The sequence below is a fragment of the Chamaea fasciata genome, unplaced genomic scaffold (genome assembly GCF_029207755.1).
Source record: "Chamaea fasciata isolate MVZ Bird 193981 ecotype frontalis unplaced genomic scaffold, bChaFas1.0.hap1 SCAF_1, whole genome shotgun sequence".
Taxonomy (NCBI): domain Eukaryota; kingdom Metazoa; phylum Chordata; class Aves; order Passeriformes; family Sylviidae; genus Chamaea; species Chamaea fasciata.
The window spans coordinates 148,126,894-148,149,771 of record NW_027094086.1 but is presented as its reverse complement, the minus strand read 5'-3'; the positions used below and the strand labels follow the sequence as shown (position 1 = coordinate 148,149,771).

The window sequence follows — 22,878 nt, the reverse complement described above, 5'->3', positions numbered from 1 at the left end:
TTCACCAGTTTCAACTCTTGGTTGATGCTGCTTTTTATTCTGAGCATTTCTTCTCTTTTTTTGTCGTAATAACATTTTTTTTTCCTTTTCCCTGCAGCATATGGTTCAATTCACTTGCAATTCTGTCATTTCAGACAATTGGCACCCCTTCCCTTGGTTTTAAAAATGTCCTTCAAATTCTCTCTGTCCATTTGGATGCTTGGCGTGAGAGCTGCTGGGGGCTCCCAGTCAGACCTATCCAAGACGAAGCAAGCCACTGCAAGTCAGATTTTGGCTTTTAGATGGTAATTAGTGGGGAATTGTAAGTCAGACACTCTAACTGTGATCAGCCTTTAATATTAAAAAAAAAAAAAACAAGAAAGAGCAGGAGCAGGAGAAGGAGAAAAACCTTCTCCTGTGGCTTTCAGGCACATCAAGCACCACTGACATCAATGGCTTTGGCTGAAGTACTGCTGGCTTTTACCCACTTTCTCATCCATGCCCAGTTACCTTTACAACATTATTTTTTTAAAATATTTTCCTGTTTTTGAATGGGTAATTTCTTTTTCAGGTAAGAACAAATGTTAGTCAAAGGATCTTTCTTCCCCACAGTATTATCGTCTATTTTGACTGCTGTCTCCTCCCTCAGAGTCAAGGGAAAGGAGAAAATACAGAAAGTCTGGGGAAAAATACTCAGGTCTGTGGTCTAAAGGAAGTCTAAGCCTCTCTTGTGGTCTGTGGACTTTAGCAGTATGAGGCAGGTTGAGGAAGACTCAACCAGCCATGGAGGCCATGGGCATTGTCTGTCCTTCAAAGGCTGCCAGGTTTTCAAACCCCACCTTGGGGGTTCCATTTTTGACCACCAGGGTGATTCCCATTCCCCAGGAATTAGCCATGTGTCAAAGACATCAGCTATAAACTTTTCAGCTTGATTTCTGCGTTCTTAGGCTTAAGGTGTGACCTAAGCAGGGACACTAAGGGACTCTTACCAAAATAGGGGTATGGATTTTTAATTTTTGCTGTGTCTGTGGTATGTTTTTCATTGCTTCTGTTGTGAGCAAGCCAGTGTCTCTTTGTAACCTAAACCCAAGGAAAGTGCAGCCTTCACCTCGCAGATGGCATTGATGTTGACTCCTGGTAGCACAAGGAAACCCTCCCTGTATTTTCAGGATCTGGATGTTACAATCCAGTGCATGGATGTTTTACGAATCTTCTTTTATTGCCCAACCCTGTTGGCCACTGTATCCTGGATCAGCAGGTTGCTTGGCTTGCCTAGATTAAACTCTTGAGACAGAGCATTTTGTAATTATGCCCCTCAGCTACAGCTCTCTGGCATTCCCAGCCTGTGTTATTTAAACCAAAGCTGTTTCTTATGTCCTTTAATTTCCTGTACCAATGCCAGCTTGCAGTGGTGATTACAGCCTGATGGATAGGTAGGTAGGCTTCTGCTTTTAACTTTTCTGAATCAATGACACTAATTTTATTGTGATCAATTGAACAGCATCCTGTGACACTCCTGTGGAGGATGGTATATTTCTGTAGCTTGTTGTTGTTGCCCATCCCTGTGCATCAGAGGAGAGTACAATCCTCTCAAATGCTTCCCTGAGGTAAAAGAAGCTGAACAGTTTGCTAAAAAATCCAAAGGGGGTAGACTTAATGTCACACATGGAGAGAAGTTCAGTAAAATCTTGAGGCTCCTTAAAAAAATCCTCAGAGGAAATGGTGTCAGTTGCAGAATAATATTCTCATGTGAGAGCCTTACACCTAAATTTCTGTGGTGTTTTTCTGGGAAGCAGCATTTTGTTTTCCTCTCAGTGTTTTTAACACGTTCCCATACCCTGTGGGTTATCTCTCTGTTGGCCACGAAAGAGGGTGAGCAGGAATAAGGAGTTGACAAGTAGGAAATTCTGTCTCAAGGGCCTAGTTGCCGAAAGAAGAGTGTAAGCTAACATTAACAACATTTTTGGGCTGGGGTTCATGCTTTTCATGCTGCAGCACCTTGTTTGAATCCTCTTAAAGCTGAAAAAAAAAATTAGAGAAGTGTGTTTTCCAGGTTTCAGCTGGGATGGAGTAAATTTTCTTCCTTGTGGTTGCTACAGTGCTGTGTTTTGGATTTAGGATCAGAATGATGTTGGTAACACGCTGATGTTTTCAGTTGTTGCTAAGTGCTTCTGCTAAGTGAAAGACTCCTCAGCTTCTCATGCTCTGCCAGTGAGGAGGCTGGGGAGGGACAAGGAGCTGGAAGGAGCCACAGCCAGGACAGCTGACGCCTACTGGCCAGAGGGATATTCCAGACCATATACTCAGTATATAAACTGTGGGGGAAAGCTGGCTGGGAGACCCTGCTTGGGAACTGGCTGGGCAGTGGTCAGCAAGGGGTGAGCAACTGCTCTGAGCATCACTTGTATAGTTTAATTCTTTTGCCATTGTAACTATTCATATTATTATTATTATTATTATTATTATTATTATTATTATTATTATTATTATTATTTTCTTCCTTTTCTGCCCTATTAAACTGTCCTTATCTCAGCACAAGAGGTTTCTTACTGTCACTCATCCAGTTCTGTCCCCCATCCTGCTGGGGCTGGGGTGAGTGAGCAGCTCTGTGTGGTTTGGCTGCCAGCTGGGGTTAAACTATTCATTCACTGTGGAGTCAGACAGTAGAAGGTGACCCATAAGGACAGAATGAAACATGAAAAAAATTATTATGTGTGTATAATACTAATCGTGTTATAAACAGATAATATTCCTCTGAGTTACCACTGCTCACTTTCACAGTCAGAGGGGTTGTATCTCCATTTGGGTGCATTTTCAAGCAAAGTGCAGTGCTTTGAACACCTGCTTGAAAACTCTTCTTCTTCAAAAGTTTTCCTAGAAAGCAACACTGGCAGTGAACCTGGGTGACTTTGTAGCCTCTAATATGTGCCCAGAAATTCCCATGAAAATTCAACCCGATGTTCCTAATATCCCCTTTCTCCCAGGCTCTTGTTCAAAAGGGTGAAGAGATTAAGAGGAAATTCTCTCTACCAATTGAGATTCAGAGGAAAATCTCACCCTTCTCAATAATTGATGCTGATGGCAAAATGTCCATTTTGCCTAAGATTTTAGGCAATTTATTGTAGAAAAAAACCGATTTCCAAATGACTGCCCTGCCTAGGCTGAAGTCCACCTTTAAAGTAACCACCAGCAAAATTTCTCTCAGCTGCACTGGGTTGTTTTAGCCATCAGTAATAATGTTAAAACAAGAACAATGAGACCAGATCAATGGAGCCACTCAGCATTTCTCTTTAGAGAGAGACTGAAGAAAGGACTCTGCACCTCTGTGCAGAGCCAAGCCCAGTGTGTGAGTGGAGTCATTTCCTCAAGGCAGAAATAATCAGCCTTACAGAAATGTTCCTGTCCTGTGTAGGCACGATGTCTTAGAGCCAGCAAAGGGAATTTCCTTTTCGGGAGCCTGGAGAATCCATTTCTCAGAGCTCCTGAACAGCTGAGTGGCACATCATGGGCGATGAAGGCTCTTTGCAGCAGCCCATCAGAGGCAGAAATCTCACTTGTCTACTGCAGAGTGACAGCAGATGCTGCCTTTGGGAGAGAGGAGGTTTAGTGAAAAATTCTGCTCAAAAAAAGGACATGGGTATACAAGAGACGTTCAGTGTGCATCTGCATATTTTTGGGGGAAAAAATACAAGATTTTTGCATTTTATTCTGTTTTAACTCAGTAATGTTACTGTATTTTTTTAGTGAAATATGGCTCTTATTAGGAAAAAAATAGCTAGTCAAAGTAGGAAGGATCTAGAAGGAGGCATTTCTAGACTGGCAGGGAAAAAGTGAGGAGTGACTCTTTTTCTTTCTTTGGGAGATATAATTGTTATTATCTCAATTCTCAACTGGTATAAGCTAACTTGGCTTTACCTAAAGTGACAGAATCACTTATTATACCCCCACTAGTGTGTAACATTTAATTCACTAAACATCAGCTGTTCATTTTTTATTGCTTTTTCTGAAAACTACTGTAAACAAGGATCTGCACACATTTTGAAATGCTTCAGCACTCCTTTTATCAGTGCTCAAAGCAGACTTGCCTTAAAATTTGTGATTCACTACTGATATTAAATTAAGATTATCAAAGTGCTGTTGAGTGTCGAATGGTGATGGCAGACACCATAGATTTGTATAAAAACATATTCTCATTTTGACATGCAGTACAGGTTGCTATCCTGCGCTGTAAAATTTATTTTATATCTGTATAAAAATTACAGTTTTTAAAGAAAAGAACACCGGTTTTCACAATGAGACACACTCTGCTTTCTCAGGGGTCAATTTTCTTTTGTCTGGCATTTTAAAAATTGGTTTGCTTTATTTATATTTCTGCTTTGCATTTCAATTTCTGGCAATATTCTTCTTTGGTGAAAAAATAGCAGTGATTGAGAAGGTCTAGGATTTTTTTTTTCTGGGAGAAAATGAAGCTTAAAGCTATGCAATCTACGTGACTAGTGACATGTCCAAAATCCCACATGTTCCAACCATCCCTAGTTGTGGCAGCTGGAATTTGCAGGGAATTGTACCAGGTTCATCACTATGTGATGGATTAGGAGGACCGGGAGAGCTGGTGTAACTGCACATTCTGCTGAGATCTGCTTCTCCAGATATTAGATGGTTCTCATCTAAAGAATTCCCACATGCCATGAGGCTCCAGGGCACTTGATCTCATATTCTCTTCTTAGGATACATGCAGAAGAAAGCCTTTGCATATTTCTGTGGCTTCAGTTTCTAATGGGTCATACCTTATTTTTGGAGAGTGGCTTCTGATGTGCAAGAGCCGTGGGGGTCTTTGGCTAATCTGTTCTAAGAGAGAGGGTGACACCTCGACCCAGGATCTCTTCTACCTTGCATTTACTTGATGATGCAGTTCAGTGCTTACACAGTACCACTGAGAGCATTTTTTATCTCTTCTGGCATATGGGGCTAGAAAATTACTTGTAGGGAGCCTCAAAGGTTAATGAGAGCCAGTGAAATTCATGCTATCTGCATGCCATTCAATACAGTAATCTACAAGACACACAAGGAAAGCTTTTTCCTGGCAGAAATAGAAAAAATGTCACGACCCCACACTGTGGTGGTGAATGGAACAAAGGGCTGGGTTTCTTGGATTAAAGATTTAATCCTTGTGGGGGGTGAGTGAGGTCAGGCAAAGGAAGCAATCAGGAAGGTGCTCCAATAGCACAGACTGGTGGTGTCCAGACTGTGTAACCAAAAGAGCAGGTTCTCCATCACAGTGTTACCTGCAACTCTAACAGGAGACGCCAGGTTTTTGATTCTTAATTAAGATTAAGTGCCAAGAGAAATGATATTTGTGCACCTAATTCCAGTCTATTCAAAATATGTGAAATGCTGGGTGACTATTTGCCATTTCAGCTCCTGCTATGGTTTTTATTTCCCTGTTTATCCTTTTTGAAGAAAAAATAATTTTGCAAAGACCTTTGATACTGTGAAGTGTCATCACCTGTTTCCTGTGGTTTTACACAGTGAAGGAATTTGCCATGGATGACCTGTGCTCTTAAACAGGAGCATTGGATGTGTTTCCCTGGAAATCAGTTTCTCCGTGTTGGAGCCATCCGAGATGCATCTCACAGATTGTATTTGATGTTTTTGTAGCACGTGCCCTGAGGGATATATATGTCTGAAGGCTGGGGAAAATCCTGACCATGGTTACACAAGCTTTGATACTTTTGGCTGGGCCTTTCTCTCCTTGTTCCGTCTCATGACTCAAGATTACTGGGAACGTCTTTACCAACAGGTATGAGGTTATTTTATTACTGTTAAAAAATATAAACAAAGACATCATCTTGTTACAGTGGCATATGCAACACTTAAGAAAGAATTGCTGGTTATTAGGTAAACTTTCCTTTGTTCTAGAGAAGGATAATCAGATGTTTTGGAGAAGGACGATCAGTTCTAATCATTTATTTATTTTCTTAAGAGTGATGATGTCCAAAGACATTAGGCTGGGTGAAAAAGTGGTACTGAGAGAAAGACACTATTTCACCTGAATCTAAATGAAGGTCACCACTTAAGGAAGATCACAATATCTCCACTTGGTGATTTTTTGGTGGATGGTGTAGCACAAGTTAATCTTTTGAGTCCAGCTCAAGAAAAGGCCAGAGAAGGACCTGTGTTCTTGGCATATGTGGTTTTGCAAGGCATGGTGATGAACACAAATTCAGAAAATGGCAAGACTACGTGATGTATTTCAGTTCTCCCTGCTGCAAGCTCTTCATCATGGACGCCTGACAGACAGAGGCACAAACAGATCCAGACTCAACTCACAGTCACATGCAAGGTGGTCTCTGAGTAAATGCTCATTTCAGCATGCATTTCCTGAAATGTGTGCGAACATCTGCCTCTTTGGTACTGAGTTGCATTCTCTGTCCACGAAGCCACTGATGATTTGCTGCTTGATCTCAAACCTGCCAAAACTGGAATGTGATCATATGGAAATCAGGGGAAGATGTTGACAGAACTACTCTGAAGGTACTGAGGTAAACATTGCTGGAGATTTGGGGGATTTCAGCTTCACATACAGCCAGTTATGCAATTTCATTTCAGGAAAATGTAAAACAACGAAACTGAAGATTCTTTAAACAGCTGTATTCACTTACTTGACACAGAGCTACGTGTACAACTCTGGAAGACAGAAACTGTCACGGCAAATAAGGATGAACATCACTCCATTTTATTATTTGACCTTATACTATCACACAGTATTTTCTGTCAGTAGTATCAACTCACTGAGCATGGGACATATCTGTTACACATAAGCTGTTCCCTTAAATTCCAGTTATGCCAACAAATGTGGTGGAGAACCAGGGGATACGTTCAACAGAGCCCAAGGTTCGGCTCTTCTCTTCCTGACACAGGTGTCTCAGTGATATTTGGTTGAGTTGCACCCTAAACATGTGTTTTTCTCCCTGGAAAAGGACCTGCATTGCAGACATCTGAAGGGATCCAACATGAATCCCACTTGGATGGTTTCTACACACTAGACAAAAACAGATTGAACTGTGGGGGAATTTTTCACTGCAACTGAGTCTAATATCTATTCCAAAAGAAAACCAGCAGAGATATTTGGTGAAGGAGGAAAACATTGAAAGCACTACTCTTTTAAAAATTAATTCACTGCAAGGCACACAATTTTTGATTAAGGTATAAAAATTTATTGGTGAGGAGATTATTTCCTTGTATGTGGTTGTCATTTCTCATCAAAGGCTTTCTGTTTGAACTATTAACAAAGGCTGGATTCAATTATATTATAAATCTAATTTTAAAAGAAACCCCTTCTTTATTTTTTTTTTCTTTTTATGAACACTGTAAAGCAGTGTTAATTTTACTTTTGCACTTACAGACTCTCAGATCTGCTGGGAAGATCTACATGCTTTTTTTCATGCTGGTCATCTTTCTGGGCTCGTTTTACCTGATCAACCTGATTCTGGCTGTTGTGGCCATGGCATATGAGGAGCAGAACCAAGCGACTATTGCTGAAACAGAGGAGAAGGAGAGAAAGTTTCGGGAAGCCATGGAGATGTTGAAGAAAGAGCAGGAGGTCAGTGAACTATGTGACATGATTAGCCTTGGGTGACTTGAACAAATGTTACCTTGGGATTCACATCCTCTTTATTTTACGTTTGTGTGATAACCAGAGCAAGAGTTTGCTTGAAAGCAGATTAATGTTAATTGTACTGGACAAAGTTATTGCAATTTTTTTTTGTGTGTAAAAGAAAAATTGTAGCTCTCCCTCTTAGGCATGGGGCCATTTGGGGTTTACATATCCAGAGCTGTAATGGTTTAACCATGCCAAATATGCCAGCAGAGAAAATTAATATAGTTTGGCATGCGAGATGTTTTAATGATGGTAAAACTACATCTGCATTTGAACACAACCCAGCTGTTTTGGCAGCTCAGCCAACCCCCAGCTGAATCTCCTTCCACCACCCCTTTAGCACACATTAGTTTCCTCATTGTCTTGTTCAACCTGCCATAAATATCCAATTGTGTAATAATGAAGGTAAAGGTGTAGATTGACCTCTTTGAAGCACATACAGCTTCCTTCCTGGAAAAGTAAACAGGCAGACCTTGAGGTTAAGACCTGAAAATTATGCAAAGGGTATGGATTTAATGTTATGTCATAAATTTAAAAATCAGGGAGGCCAAATGGTCGATGTAGCCTTATAGCCTTAATAACAGTATTTAATTTGCATGTGGTTTGTGTTGGGTAGAAAGCTTTTATTAAACAGCAGAATAGAACATTTTAGGTGCTGTGAACAAGAAGACAATAAGAAAATTAGTCTGAAATAACACGTAGCACTGTAGTTCAGAGAAATAAATCCTTGAAACACAATATAAACTAATATGCATAATTTTCTTTTGGGTACATATGGCTTCAGGGCCTAATCCAAAGCCCATTTAAATCCTTGGAAAGAAAACAGAAAATGCAATTCACTCTTGACAAAGTGCTAGTACTGGCTTATGAATCATTTAAGTCCTTTTAAAGATCCTCTTTGATAGTTTAAGTAATAGGTAAATGCAATTTAGTCCATATACAGCCACTTTAACCAGAGTAACGCTGCCATATCCTAAGGGAACAAACTGAGCTCCAACTCCTACCTATTGTATACAAATTTTCATGTGTATTGACTCCAGCTGAGCTCTTCCTAATAACAGTCAACTTTAGCCCCAGCTATAATTAAAGATATTTAAGAATTTCATTTTGGAAGCTTTGATTTCAATTAAGCCTGTGTGTACACAAAAAAAAAAAAGGAACATTAAGCCCAGAAAACATAATGTATCAAAAAAGAAAGTTGCCCCTGAAAATCTGAATTTTCCCCATTTGTGTATATGCTTTATAATAGGGTCTTTTTCTTCAGCCAACCATTTCTCATCTTCCCTGTGCCCTGTTCAGTGCAAAGGGTGGACAGGACATGACTCGAGAGCAGCTCTTTGCTTTCTCATCATTCGTTCTGTTGCCTTAGGCCAGCTTGAGCAGACTTCCCAGTTCAGGCAGTCAAAGCCTGCTTGGCAGAGGAAGTGACTAATATCCTCCAAGGTTTTTCTGTGCCTCTTGCCACTGCTCAGACTCCATGTGCTTCAAAAATGCTCCTTCGTATTTGCAGTACTCCTGGAGTATTATTATCCTGGTTTTATGGGAAGGAAATTCAGGAGTGGAGTGATTTGAGTCTGTGATGTTCAGTAATGAAGTTCAGTTACTAATGAAGTTCAGTAATTCTGCAAATCAACCCCTGGGATCTCAAAGCAGACATTTGGAAGAAGAGGCTCAGGAAAGTGAGCACCATGGAGCTTCCAGATGTCCTGATGAGACATCTCACCCCAGTCAGAGCTACTCAGTTTTAATCTGGTACTCCAAATCTTGATCCAGATCTTGGTTTTGAGTTTCTCACTGTACCACTAAGCTCTTGCTTCAAGAGCTCTCTTCTGCATAATCCTCATATCGGGGCTCGTGTGAACTAAGCTTTCCTCCCATCCTTTAGCCCTCACCTGTCCTTTCCAGGTATGCCTGGTCCCACACACCTTTCCTGCCCCTGGAGTTGTTGCAGTGGGTTATGGCCTGCAGTGCCGGAGGAGCAGGACATGGTCCAGCCACAGGAACACAAACAGAAAGGGTGGATAGGCAGGACATGGGGACATCCCAGGCTGGGTGGAGCACTGAGTTAACTGGTCAGGTGTCCCTGGCCATGGCAGTGGGGTTGGATGAACTCTAAGCTCCCTTCCAACACAAGCTGTACTGTGAGTGTGTGATTCCCCATGCCTTGAGGGACAAGTCAGTCCAAATCCTTTTTCAATATCTGAGAGAAGTATTGAGCACAGAAACAATTCAAGCAATAGATAAGAAAATGCTAAGAAACTGAAAATTACTCTATTTTGCAGTATGAGTACAGCATGCTTAGTAGCACAACCTGCAATATTTTCTAGATTAACAAAATATGACAGCAATCAAAAAGGAAAACCAAAACTGTTCAGGCCAGCTTTAAAATGTGTAGTATAAAGGGAGCAGAAATATAATTGATAGACCTGCCTGGGGACTATCAGTCAATTTATGCAATTGGTCTAACACATCCCTAAAACTGAGCTTAACACCAAAAGACTTGCCGAATCCTTATGAAGAGAAAGCACTTCAGCAAAGCAATTAAATCAATTGACTCAAAAAAACCCAAACCAAACCAACCAAAACTGCCTAGACCAGTGTCTGAGCCCTCCTCCTCTCTGCTCTAAGCAGCTTGCTTATGAAAGATATTTCCCACGGGAATTAAGTTTTGTTGTGCTCTCAGCGTAATAGAGCAACCGCTACTCCTTGAAATACATGATTGATTCTTTACACGGCTGTTAAGTGCCTTCACTTTCCTTGGACTGATGCCTGTGGGAGGAAGGGAGTATTTTGCAGTGGGGAGATGATTGCCTGTTTGATTCTAGTGGCTTACAGTCAATAGCACTGAGGATTCCTCTGTTTCTCCTGTTCTGGGGAACCAGGAGAGGCTTTTTTAACAATTCACTCTCTTGAGGTGTTTCAGCTGGGGCTCTGCATTGGGCTGGTCTCCAGGCCACTGATGTGGCCACCACTGGTTCTCTGGCACCTCCAGCACCTCCAAATCTGACCCTTGTGCCCATAATTCCCTCATTCCTCCTGCCTGTGCTGGGGACAGGGTCTCCAGCTCTCCCAGCTCCTATCGATCCTTCCTCCTGGCTGCTCATTTACTCCCAGGGCTGTGCCTTGGGGGGGGTCAGGCTTTGGAGCTGGGCTTCTGCAGGGCTCCCAGCAGCTGTTGTGTTATCAGCCTCCTCCTGCAGCGATCCCAGCAGATAGCCAGCACAGCATGGAAACACACAGCACAGCAAAGGCGACCCTATCTCCAGTTAAGCCCATGGTTCTTTCTTTGCATCTCTGATCGCAGCTGCCTGCGCTGCTGCTCGGGAGAAGTGTTTACAGAAACGTGCCAGCTGAGCTGCCTGCTGTTCCTAGCATCCCTCTGTGACAGGGGAGGGAAAATGCCAGCTGGGCTGCCCTCCTGTCCGGCCCTTCAAGGGGCTGAAGTACAGGGGTGTTGGAATTCTGGAAGCTGAGGATTTGGGGCTTTCTGCGCTGAAGGGCACTGACCCTCAGGCAGGCACTGCATTTGACTTGAGGCCGTGGAACAGACTTCCGAGATTGTGTGATAGCACAGGGGTTGTGGGTGTGTGGTTTGAATAGAATTGTGTGATCTCACAGGGGGAAAAAATTAGAATTTGGGGTTTTAGTATATAGTGATATGTCTGGGGCAATATGGAGGATTTAGGGCATTGTCTAAGTCCTTCTTCTTGACCTTCTCCTTCTTGGTTTTGAGTGTTTTTTTCCTAAGTGGGTGAAAAAGGTCTGCACTGCGGACCTTGTGTGGTCAATTATTGGGTTAAAAGTATAAATAATGTAGGTGTCAGCTCGTTATTGGATAGTTTATGCTTAAATAACCTTGGAAAGAGTTAGAGACACCCCCATTTTCTACCTTGCAAGTTAGAGCTCACGACTCGTGAGACTGTGCTATAGATAAGAATTAATAAACACCGAGTCCGAACACGAAACTGTGACTCCTGTGTATGAATCCCAGCTCTAACATGAAGAAAAGAAGATAAAAACCACGCACAGGGGGACTTAAATCCGAGGTTCCCCAGCCTGAGATTTTTCTTTGCCTGGCACCAGAAGTTTTAGTCCAGAGATGTGTGCACGGTGTGTGCACACAGGCTGTTCCTTCATGATATGTTAAATGGTCTTGTGTGGGAACTCCACATAAAAAAACCATCCTTTTATGCAGCCATTCCTAAGTTTTATGATTACTTATCTCCTGAAATTTTTAACTTCTCTCTATATGACCTTAAAATTTAAAATGAAAAGTAATTTCTGAGCAGTAGGAGTTTTCACTGAAATCCTGAAATAACAATGTTTATACCTTCTGCAATCTTCCGATTTAGGCACTAGCCACTAAAGGAATTGATTCAATGTCACTCAGCTCATTGGAAATGTCACCTAAAAGTGCGAAAGAAAGAAGAAATAAGAGAAAGAAAAAGAAATCTTTAGGGGCAGATGAGTATGGGGAAGACCAAAGGAATCCCAAGTGTGACTACGATGATGGTCAAAGGAGGATGGTAAGTCATGGTCTGAGATGTCACTTGTTCCACCCTGTACATTCCTGGACAGGCCAGGCTCTGAACAAGGCAATTGAAACTGAAACTTTCAGAAGAAACAGTTATTTAATATCATAACTGATATTGACACAGCAGATACAGCATGCAGTCTGTGCTAGAACAGTGGAAGGAAACATATTACCACTTTATTTTTTAAATGAATTTAAAATGCCCATTAAACATTTTTACAAACCTGTTTTTTTCAAACTTTTTCCTTTTTTTTTTCTTTTTTTTTTTTTTTTTTTTGCTTCAAGATTACCCTCAGTCTGGTTTATTTTCTTTCATTCATCTGATTATATCTATCATATCCCTTCTAGAGATAAAAAAAAAAATCTTACTGGAAACCTACAAAGCTTAAAAATAAAAGAGAGGAGGAGAATAGGAGGCAACTTGTCTCTGAGGGCTTTTTAAATATTATACAAAGACATTATTAACATTTTTATATTCTTTTGCTAGTTGCCTCCAAGTCAAAACTTTGTGGCACTTGTTTCTACTTTCTATTGCAGGGAAGAAAAACAGAGTGACAGTGTTATTAAATAAGGTTTTATGTAAATGTTCCTGACATGCATGAATATGAATCTGCCCGTGCTGTATGTATCAAGGGATCATAAATAGCTCCAGATATTTTGTCTTTGTTTTACTGAGGGCAAAGTTTAAATCAGTTTGTTTTGTTGTTTTGAATAGCCATGTAATGGGCTAAGTCCTTTTCTATTTTGTTGTCAGTGAATTTAGGGATACTTGGCAGCCATAAAAAGCTCATAGAAAACATGTAAGTGGTGTAAGTAAATGTGACCAATTAATGACTCCCCAGCTCATAAAATTTACCCAGAGCTGGATTTCTGTAGATGACATGCATTTTTTAATCCAATAGTTTCTGTTGTTGTCTCATTGGTGGAGAGGGTCGTGTAACAAATTGCACCTTTTCTAAACCCAGAATTACTCTTTAGCTTCATTCTGGATGGGTTTCAGGACACCACGTGCCAGAAGCACCATGGACTGGAGCTGTGCATTTCCAGTTTATTTCTCAGATTAATATTCCTTGTTTTCACTTTTTGCCCCTGGATGTCATATGCATGAGGAGCATGAGAGACACATTTCAAAGCTTATAGTAAATCTTCTCTGCAAGGCTGTGTCTGGCATGGTTGGAGGGAATAAGGCTGAGTCATCATTCAGATGCTATCTGAGCAGCTGGAAGTGTGTTGCCATCAGAAATCAGTCTCAATGACTGTGCCATGGAAAGCCAGGCATGGATTTTTGACCAGCTGAAATTTGGTAGCAATCCAAATGGGTTGTTTTTAGTTGGAAAGAGCCTGGGTTTTGTACTCCTCCATGTACCGGTGTCACTAAATAGCATCATTACATAACTCAGTGGTGTAAGCTACAGCACAGAATGAAATCAGGCTTCATTTAATTTGTCTGCTTTGTGGGTGCTGTGGCAATATGACCTCTCTTCATAGATACTTGGCTCACTTTTCTCTGAAGAAGCTGGAAATTCTCTGCAGGCATAAATTCAAAAATATGTTCTGCCTAAATGCTCTTGCTCCAGTAATTTTCTCTGTAGAGAGAAGAGAAAGGGATAGACTTGAATTCCTTACACGTTTTCAGAAGATCCTTTTTACTCTGCCGGATTTTAGGTGTGTTTAGTCCTTGGCTACATCTTGCTGATGCTCTGGCAGAATTGCAGTCTCACTAACTGACGTCAGAGCGGATCGTCAAGGCTGATATTTGAGTGAGGGAGACTGCTGTGTACTGAGGTTACCTAGCCCTTAAGCAGCCATGTGCACTGAGATAATCATTTTACAAACTAATAAACCATATCCCTCTTCTTGCTCTTGGTTTGTTTTTGGTTTTTTTTCCTTTTACTTTTATCACCTTCTTCCGTCGTATTCTGCTTCTTCTTCTTCCCTCTTCTTCTCATTTTCCCTGCAGTTCATTTCCTGCCCTATTTCTTTATCGATTCTTCTCCCACTGCACTGTTCCTTCCCTAGCTGTTATGGAGATGTGTGATAATGCAGTAGATTGGAGCTGGATCCCCTTCCCTGCTCCTGTCTTCCACTCCTTGTGCTGCCTTCCCAGCTCCTCTGGCACTTGTCCCATGGGGGGGAGTAGAAGCAAAGGAAGTATCACACTGTGAACTGAATGCCACCTTGACCCTTCCTATTTCAGTACATCCTTAATCGTCAAGTGTTAGACAAATACCTAAAGGCTAGGAATGACTGTCCAACCTCTTAACTTTGCAGAGTCTGAATACCTGTAATTAAGTCTCTCTTTCTCCGAGGCGCTTGGTTTAAAATGGAACTTGCTGCTCTCCCCCAGAACTTCCTCGCTCCTGAAAACGTGTTGCAAAATGTTGTTTCTCTTTCCCCTTTTTCCTTTCTGGGGGTTTCCAGACTCTCCTTGGCATTAGTTATGGTCCCAGTGCAAACTTGGTGAAGCGCAGAACAAGCCACGGAAGCGTTTTCAGTTTCCGACTCCGTGGCAGAGACACTTGCTCCGAGACAGATTTTGCCGATGATGAGATCAGCATCGCTGGGGAAAATGAAAGCCACCGGGGCTCTCTCTTAATTCCAAGATCTGGGAGGCGTCCAAGCGTGCAAAGTCAAGTGAGCCATAGTTCTCACCCTACTACTCCCAACTACACCCAGACGGGCAAAAGGAACAGCTCAGTGGATTGCAATGGTGTGGTTTCCCTGATAGGAGGAGGCACCGGGGCACTCAACCCAGACCCTACTTCTCCTGCAGGGTTACTGCTCCCCCCAGTTATTATGGAAAAGCCTGGGACAGGCGACCTGGTGAGTACTTTATAACTTTTGTATGTGATTCACACTCTCGTTTCCTTCTAAATGTTGTTGGAGATTGCTGTGATTTATTTACACGGTATGAAGCCTACAGTGAGAAACCCAGACCCACCATTCCAGGCAGGGTGGGAAGACAATGAGTTAATTCACAGAGAAATGTGTGCCTAGTGCCTCACCAGGGAGGTTCATGCCTTCTGGTGGGACTTTCTCCTCAGAGCTGTCAGGAGGCAAATACCTAAATCTTGAGTTTGACACAGACTTTCTTTTCTTGAAAGGACATTTTTAAACTTGATTTCTTTTGACTTTTGAATACCTGACATTGTCGGGTGGATAGAAAATGATGATTTTTATATGATTCAGTGAGTCTTTCCATCTTGAGACTGTGTTTCCTCTTGCTGTTTGCATCTGGCCTCTAGTCTTCTCTTGGACTACTTGAGGAGGGCTGTTCCTCCAATCCAAAGGTAGTTCCCAGAAGGGTCTAGCACCCAGTTCAAATGAAACCCAGGAAATACGAGCAGACGGTCAACAGATTTCAGCCCTTTTGCAGATTGCCGGCATCTTTGTTGCAGAGCAACACCGTGAAAGGGTGTTTTTGGAAATAGCTGCTACACAGGCAGGGCAATCTGGATAGATTGCTAGTTTGAGATACTGGGATGCATCTTTTTTGTATAGATAACCTGCATTGAAGCTCATCACTCTCAACAGTCTTTAAAATGATGGAGGTCACTACTACAGTCAGTGTGGGCAGGGTTTATTGAATTTTAGGGATCAAAAATGGATCAGAATAATCTCTGTCGTTGGAAGTACCTCTTTCTGTTCACTTTAACCACAAGTCTTAAGTAACGTGAGATAAAGCCCACTCAGAGTAACAAGGTGCCAAAACCAGGTAACATTGGTAGGGAAAAAAAACCAAATGTGATTATAACATGTATTAGCCAAGATATCTCCTAAAGGGAAAGGTGAGTGAGATGGATCCCAGTTGTAGTGTCTGATTATCAGTAAATTGAGGAGGAGTTTTTTTCTCTAGAGCCAAGCAGCTTCATTCCTTTCAGGGTTTGGACTGTATTTTTTCCTCACCTATCTGGGCATTCCCTGTAGTGCTGCAAATTGACTCTCACACAACCCGTGAGCGAAGGGGCCGTGCTACATGTGGGAAGCTGATTGGTGTGAGAATTATCTGTTTCGTTGACAGTTTTGAGATTGTTGCTGCTTTTTGGTATGTTCACATCTTCCTTCATTTAGGACTTTGGTAATCCCACTTTTACTCTCTGTGGACGAGGATGACCAATCCTGAGACAATTTTGTAAACAACTGAGCAAGAGAAATACTGCTTGTAGATAGGGAAGTTTTACTGGATTTAGCTTTGTGAAAAAAAAAAAAAAAGTTAAAAGGTGTGTATTAAAGGAGCTGGGGAAGAAAATTTGTGCATGTTAAAAAAAAAAAAAGTCTGAACCAAGGTCATGAGACCTCAGTAGATGACTAGGGGATGTCCCCTTTTCCTCTGTAAGGAAAGCAGCTCTGCAGGCTGCTGAGGCTGTCCCAGCTGTCAGAAAAAGCTTAGCAAAGCACAAGAGCACTCAACCTTTCACAGAAAATATCGGTATTTTACAGGATTGGGTCCTGAGGTGACAGGGAGGCTCTGAGCTCTGCTGGCATTTACTTTCATTTGTCAGCTTCCTGCCTTTTGAAAAAATGGATGTTGAAAATTGGATGGCCGGGGTGGGTGAGCTCACTTGGCGATTCCCTGGCCATCTAGGAAATAACACCCAGGCACTACAGTAACAGATGCTCATGCAGTGATGCAATGTGAAGGATGTTGTGTCTTCTGCAAAACAGGTTTGGTATCTAATCTATCCAGAAAATGTGAGCTGCAGTTAAAAGCTAATTGGCAAGGGGCCCATTGCTGTACAGATGTATTCTCTACAGGAGTCATAAGCGCCGGGCACAAATGTGCAGCCTCAGCTGTGGCTCAGGCAGAAGGAAATAGCAAATCTGACCCCTCAGCGTGCTTGGAGATAAATCAGCATGTTTCTTGGCTTCGCACTTGATGATTTTCACCTTTTTTCATGTTAAAAATTGTAGGCGAATTTTTTTTCTTTGTTAGCAGCTCTGGTTTCTTTTTATGATCTCTTGATATGTTTGGGGAAGGTTGAAGAAAGATGTTGCAGTTACCTTATTAACCTCACTGACCCTGCTGCTGCTATTTATTTTGAACAAGTGTGAGCCCATGGTGGAAAAGGACCCACTTGGGCTATCTGTTGTATCTTTCGTGAGCAAAAAATTAAGGGCCAGTCCATGAATATGTATTGCAGTAGCATGGCTTAAGCCCTGACTTGCAGTTTCCTGAGGTGTAGCTGGGGCTTTGCTCATGCAAATGGAACACTTGGGTAATGGAGCTGAAAAAAACCCACAATTTACAGCATTAGATTTTTGAAGATGCATTTTTTTATGTCACTCTGTGATGCTGAGTAGTATCAGATGAACGTAACACAGGCCCATCAGATTTCTACTAAACAGGGAGATCACTGAATCCTGATTTGGGGAAAGGTTGGAGGAGCACTTCTGATTTAAAAGACAGAGCAAACATCAAACAAAATCTGACCATCTCTGGTTTTGCATTTTCAACCTGTAGCCCTTCAGTCACAAATAATGACCCAGCCCATAGTTGTCACAAATGATTCCAAAGTGGATCCTCCTCAGGTTTCTCCAGGAAATCGCAAATAGTCACTATCCACTTTTGAGCATTTAATGTGATCAGCTTTAGCAGTATTCACCTGAACAGTTTATCCCAGGCAAAGAGGCTGGGTTGGGACCACAATGAAAACTTCCATACCTTTGTGTCATCGCAACTGCTACCCCCTGTCCCAGCCAAGGGACATTTGCCCAGGGGAATGGCTGCAGGTGGCAGCTGAGCTGACATGAAAACATCTGTGCATTTCAGCTGCCCTCTTGCCAGAGAGAAGTGGCTGCAGCAGGTTATCCCACTATTCAGGCTGGTGACTCAGAAGAGTGACATTCTGGCACTTGGCTGCAGAAAAGCGTGTAAGATAAAATAGCCAGTTTCAAATGCTCTGCAGATGGCCTTGGCTGCTTGGCACGAATGGATGAGTGGGTTTCCATGAGAAACCAAGTGTGTTTGCACTGTCCATCTCCTCTCCCTAATTCCTAAATACAGCTGAGGGAAAGGGGAGGATTTTAGCACCATCTCAATGGACGGTGCTAGTGCCCATCAGTCTCACAAGCTGGGGCAGTCTTGATGGCCCATCAGGTTTGCTGACCATGGTCAGCATGGTCCCTGCTGAGCAGCACATGCCCATGAACTCATCTGCATCAAAGTAGTCTCCAAAGTCCCCAGGAGCTTCAGTGCACAGCCTGAGCAAGAGGAGGACATCCTACCCTCTGCAGGGATCCCGTGCATCTCTGCACACTTTGCTACACCCGTGGGTGTCCCCATGATGCCTCATTATTGTTAGCTGTTTACTATTGTTAGATATTTATTTGTTATTGAATACCTATTATTAGTAGATATTTAGTATAGAGAAGGAAACAAGGAAAAGGCCTTGTCAAGCCTCTAAAGGGGGGAAATGATGCCTTAAGTTTTAGCTTTCATGTTTTTCAGACTCTGTGCTGCCTAGAGGTATAGTTCTGAGCCCCATATTAAGTGCTCGTAAGCTCTCTTCACAGAGCAGGGAGACAAAACAAATCCTTTTCCTGCTGAAGACCAAGGACAACTTTCAGGCCCAAAAGCACAAACAGCAGTGGACTGAAGGGAGGAACAAGGATGAGACCTCACAACCTGAAGCTGTAATTGGACAATTAAACCCCAATATGCAAATGGACCAAAACTTATAAAAATGTTAAGATCTCATGACTGGTTAACCACTTTGTGACCATTTTGGGTCCACCTTGGGTGTAACCCTGGCCAAGCTCTTGTCCTGCCCAAGGTGTATCCTAGAGGCCTTTCAATAAATACCTACTTTATTCTCCAGCACTTTCCAGTCTCTGTCTCAGGTCAGCCTTCCTAAGGCATCACCCATGCCACAAGAGTTCTCCACAAGGAGCAGGGGCAGCATTGTGGGGAGCTGCACAGAGGGTTCACTGCAGTGAGGGTTCCAGCCAGAGAGCCTACAGAGGTGATAGGAAGAGCAAAGTGGTGTGATATGAAAGTGTCGTCGGCAAAGACCCTTCACAAAATTGAGTCTGGGTCCAGCAGTGATCTCCTGGAGGGGAAGAGCAACAGGTGGTCAAGTCTGAGGGGTGCAGGGAGCTTGTTTCGGGAAACCCATGGCAAGTCCTGGTCACTCATCTGGAAATGCAGGGGACTCAGTCAGGGGCGTCCTGTTCTCCCACCAGCTTTTTTCAAGTGGTCCAGCTGCTGATTTTATCAAATTCACCCCAGTGTAAATAAGACGTAAGTAGGACCTGGTGACTATGCTAGGAGTCCTCATTGTTTTTGTCTTGATTTGAAACTGAGAGATTTGAAAAATGATTCATTTTTACACTCCTGCTGATTGCTGGGTGAGATTTTGGCTTTTGTCTTGTTTAGAGAAAGTCTGTATATTATGTAAGTGACTTCAGGGCACACTACAACCTAAAGGTTCTGCACCTTATTTGTGGCTTTGCATTGCTCTGTTGTGTCTTGGTGTTTCTTCCTTAAGAGGTTAGAATAACACCTCCCTTCACAAGGTATTGATATGCTTGAGCAGAATCTGATTTAGTTAATGAGCTCTTACCTGGAGTTCAGTTTATCCATGGATTCTGATGAGGCTGAGTGAGATCTCACCTGTGGCCGTCAAGAACAGGTGAGGGTTAAGGAACACACAAAACACCATCTCTTCTTGCCTCCTAAATCCAGCTGGAGCCTTTCCTGTAACAGTGCAGGGAAATCACAAGATTTTTAATTTAACCTGACTTTGCAATTGTTCCAGTGCATGGAAGTGCAAGAGAAATGGATGCAGGACTGAAAGAGTGGTGGTTTCCAAGTAGGCACTGGCTATTAGCTGGTGATCCCACTGCTCTGCTCTCCCTGGGGCACCTCCTCACCAGAGCTTCCCATCAGACCAGGAACAGGGCTGTGACATGGTTTTGGGATGAGCAACCAAGCTGGAGTGACCTGGGGGCACCCTCTTGCACACATAACCTTTCCTGACTTTCTTCTTGGTCACACTTACGCTTCCTCTTCTAGGAAACTTGAAATGCTGAGCATTGCTAGATTGGGAAAATACCTGGAGAGTGAGCCCTTGAGAGTGGCCAAGCTGTTTATCAAGGGACTGAAATAAAGGCTTAGAAATTTATCTTTGGATTATATTATTTTTTGTGATATTATTTTAAAAAGAAAGGCAAACAAAAAAAAGGCCTTGCTTTTTGTTTCAGCTAAGCATAAAAGGCTTTTGCTGACCACATTGGTTTGAGGTTTTCATGTTGATCCTAAAACCACCCTGAGGTAAAATTTCTCTCTTTCATTTCTTGCTTTGCCACAGGACTGGTGAAAAGGGAAAGTGTTAGCAGTTTCCATGTTCAGAAATAAAGGTCAACAGAATAAGTCATCCAAAAATCTGCCAATAAGTTATGTGGATTAAAGCTACCCAGCCCTCTGATGCTGTCACAAAGAGAGTTGTCACCAGAGCTCTGGTTTCTGCTCATTTCAAACTTTGCTTTTGTACAGCCTAAGTATAAATCACTCAGATTTGGTACAAATATTTCAAACTGCTTTAGTTTAAGGTGCACTTCTTTAAATAGTCAAGCGTCCCCAAAATTAAGTGGTTTCTTTTTAATGCTCTATTATGGCCACCTCCAATTTCATTAAAGATTTGTGCTGGTGCCTTACTGGGTCCATTGCTCATGGTGAGTCCTGCCCACCTCTTTTTCTGCTTGGAAAATTTTGGAGTGTACAAAAAAATTTACACCTGTCCTGGTTCCCAAAAATGGCCTTTAAAAATGCTGCTATGTTTAAGCCCATCTTTACATAATCGTTTTGACATAGTTCAAAACTGTAGGCAGTGAGAAGAAATTATCTCTGTTATGCATCCTCATTTACATGTAAATTACTGAATAGTATATTTGTCTCTATAGAATTTAGCTAATCCAAAGGAGGAACATTTCCAGTCAGTCTGGGGCAACAAAAATAATCTTGTCCTGCTGGAAGTGCCTATGTTTAACTCCATTGTGATTTCTCATCTGGATCCTAGGGAGACTCCTTGCAAAACTGTGGGGACTGCTGTTATTTTATGCTTAATTTCTATAGAAATATAAGTACAATGAGCAACTGTGCCTGTGTGTGTTCTCTCAGAGATGATAATAGCCTTTATGCTGCCTGCTTGTCCAGTTCCTGGAATTGTTTCTGTCACACAGTGCAAAAGCTGCCAATTCCTTGTGTGACTGTCAGCTATCTCTATTCTAAAACAAATAATAATAATATAAACCCAAACCCACACATATCTATTCTTTACACAGCGCAAAAGCTCATTAATTTCCTTAAGCAGCTTTAATAATTTTAAATGATTCACCTGGATGGAAACTTTCTTTCCTGGAAAAATTCTTCCTAGTAAGTGACAAAGTGACTACATGATGGATTTACTGCTCTGTGGACAAATCTTTGCCCAGTGGCATTGCCTGCCACACGCTGTCCTGGCTCTAGGGATGAACCTCGGCTGTGTTCCTGGTGCCAGAGGGCTGGCAGGGAACAGGTTGCTTGGTTTAGTTAAATAAATAAATAAATAAATAAATAGGAAGAATGAACTTCTGATTTTTTTTTCCTTTGGCTTTCTACCTCTTCGCACTTGCAGGTAAAAGGTGGCTTTCAGATAAAGGACTCTCAGAAGGAGATTGTATGATGACGTTACTGGTACATCCTATGCTTTAGGTCAGATAGGATGGGAAGATATTAGAGCTTAAAAACAGTGAAATAATCCAGAGAGATTTGAAATTTGAGGTTTTTTTATGGTTCATTTTACAGAGGCAAACTTGTGGTTTGGGGTTTTTTTCTCTTTTTCTTTCCTTTTCCTTTTTTCTTTTTTTTTTCTTTTTTTTTTCTTTTTTTTTTCTTTTTTTTTTTTTTTTCAATTTATTCTACCTAAAAATTTGTCTCCCTTCTGTTTTTCTTCACCCTGTTTAGCTATTTCTTTTTGGTACCATGTATTTGTTATGTATTCCAAACTGCTGTGAATGATTATGCAATTTTGTAGATGCTTTCTTCATTAATAAAACATTTGTTGTTTCATTGGTTTTTATTGGATGTTTTTGAGGTGAAGGAAATCAAGCAAACTAATGCATCTGAAACACCATTCCTGGTATTCCCTGGCTCCTTAGCCAAGGAGAGAGTGTTTTCTTGTTGTGCACAAGTACAACTCTCTTTCAAGAGTTTCTGATTATAACTTTCCTTTTGAGGTGACTTTGTAATTTACTCAATGGACAGTGAGCTGATTCAGATGAGGCTTTTTTTGAAAAGGACATTTTAGGGCGGGAAAAAAAAAAGGCCTTTTTGGAGCATTACTGCTATTCCAGACCAGCTGATATTTTAAGTGCTTACTTTCACAGTCCTTACTCTTCTCCAATCTTGCAGTGATTGGTATTTTTAACTGCAGTACTTGAAGTGACCTGGGACCACCACTAGGTTATAATTTTCATTGTCAACCAGTGGCCGAACATCTTTGCCCTTTGCTGGGGATATCCCCTGCCCTGAAGAGGTCACAGGCCAGAAAGACAGCTTGTAGAGCTTCGGCACCTTTTTTTTCCTTCCTTTTCTCATGGAATTGCCTTTCTTGAAGAGCATTTTTGGTAGAGAAATGGTGAAGAGGAGGGACCCTGGGTCCCTGGGCACAAACAGCAGAGTTGTGGAGCTGCTGCTTTTGGCACATCTCAGGTGTCACCCCGGGTG

At 41.9% G+C, this 22,878-nt stretch overlaps 1 protein-coding gene across 1 annotated transcript in view; it reads left to right on the top strand.

The window, feature by feature from the left end:
* Positions 1–22,878, top strand: part of SCN5A (sodium voltage-gated channel alpha subunit 5) — a 175,155-nt gene that overhangs the window by 45,436 nt on the left and 106,841 nt on the right. Inside the window, exons 8-11 of the mRNA XM_066201302.1 lie at positions 5,638–5,779; positions 7,385–7,582; positions 11,992–12,165; positions 14,595–14,996. Coding sequence (XP_066057399.1) covers positions 5,638–5,779; positions 7,385–7,582; positions 11,992–12,165; positions 14,595–14,996 — 916 coding nt within the window. The remainder of the gene's footprint in view (positions 1–5,637; positions 5,780–7,384; positions 7,583–11,991; positions 12,166–14,594; positions 14,997–22,878) is intronic.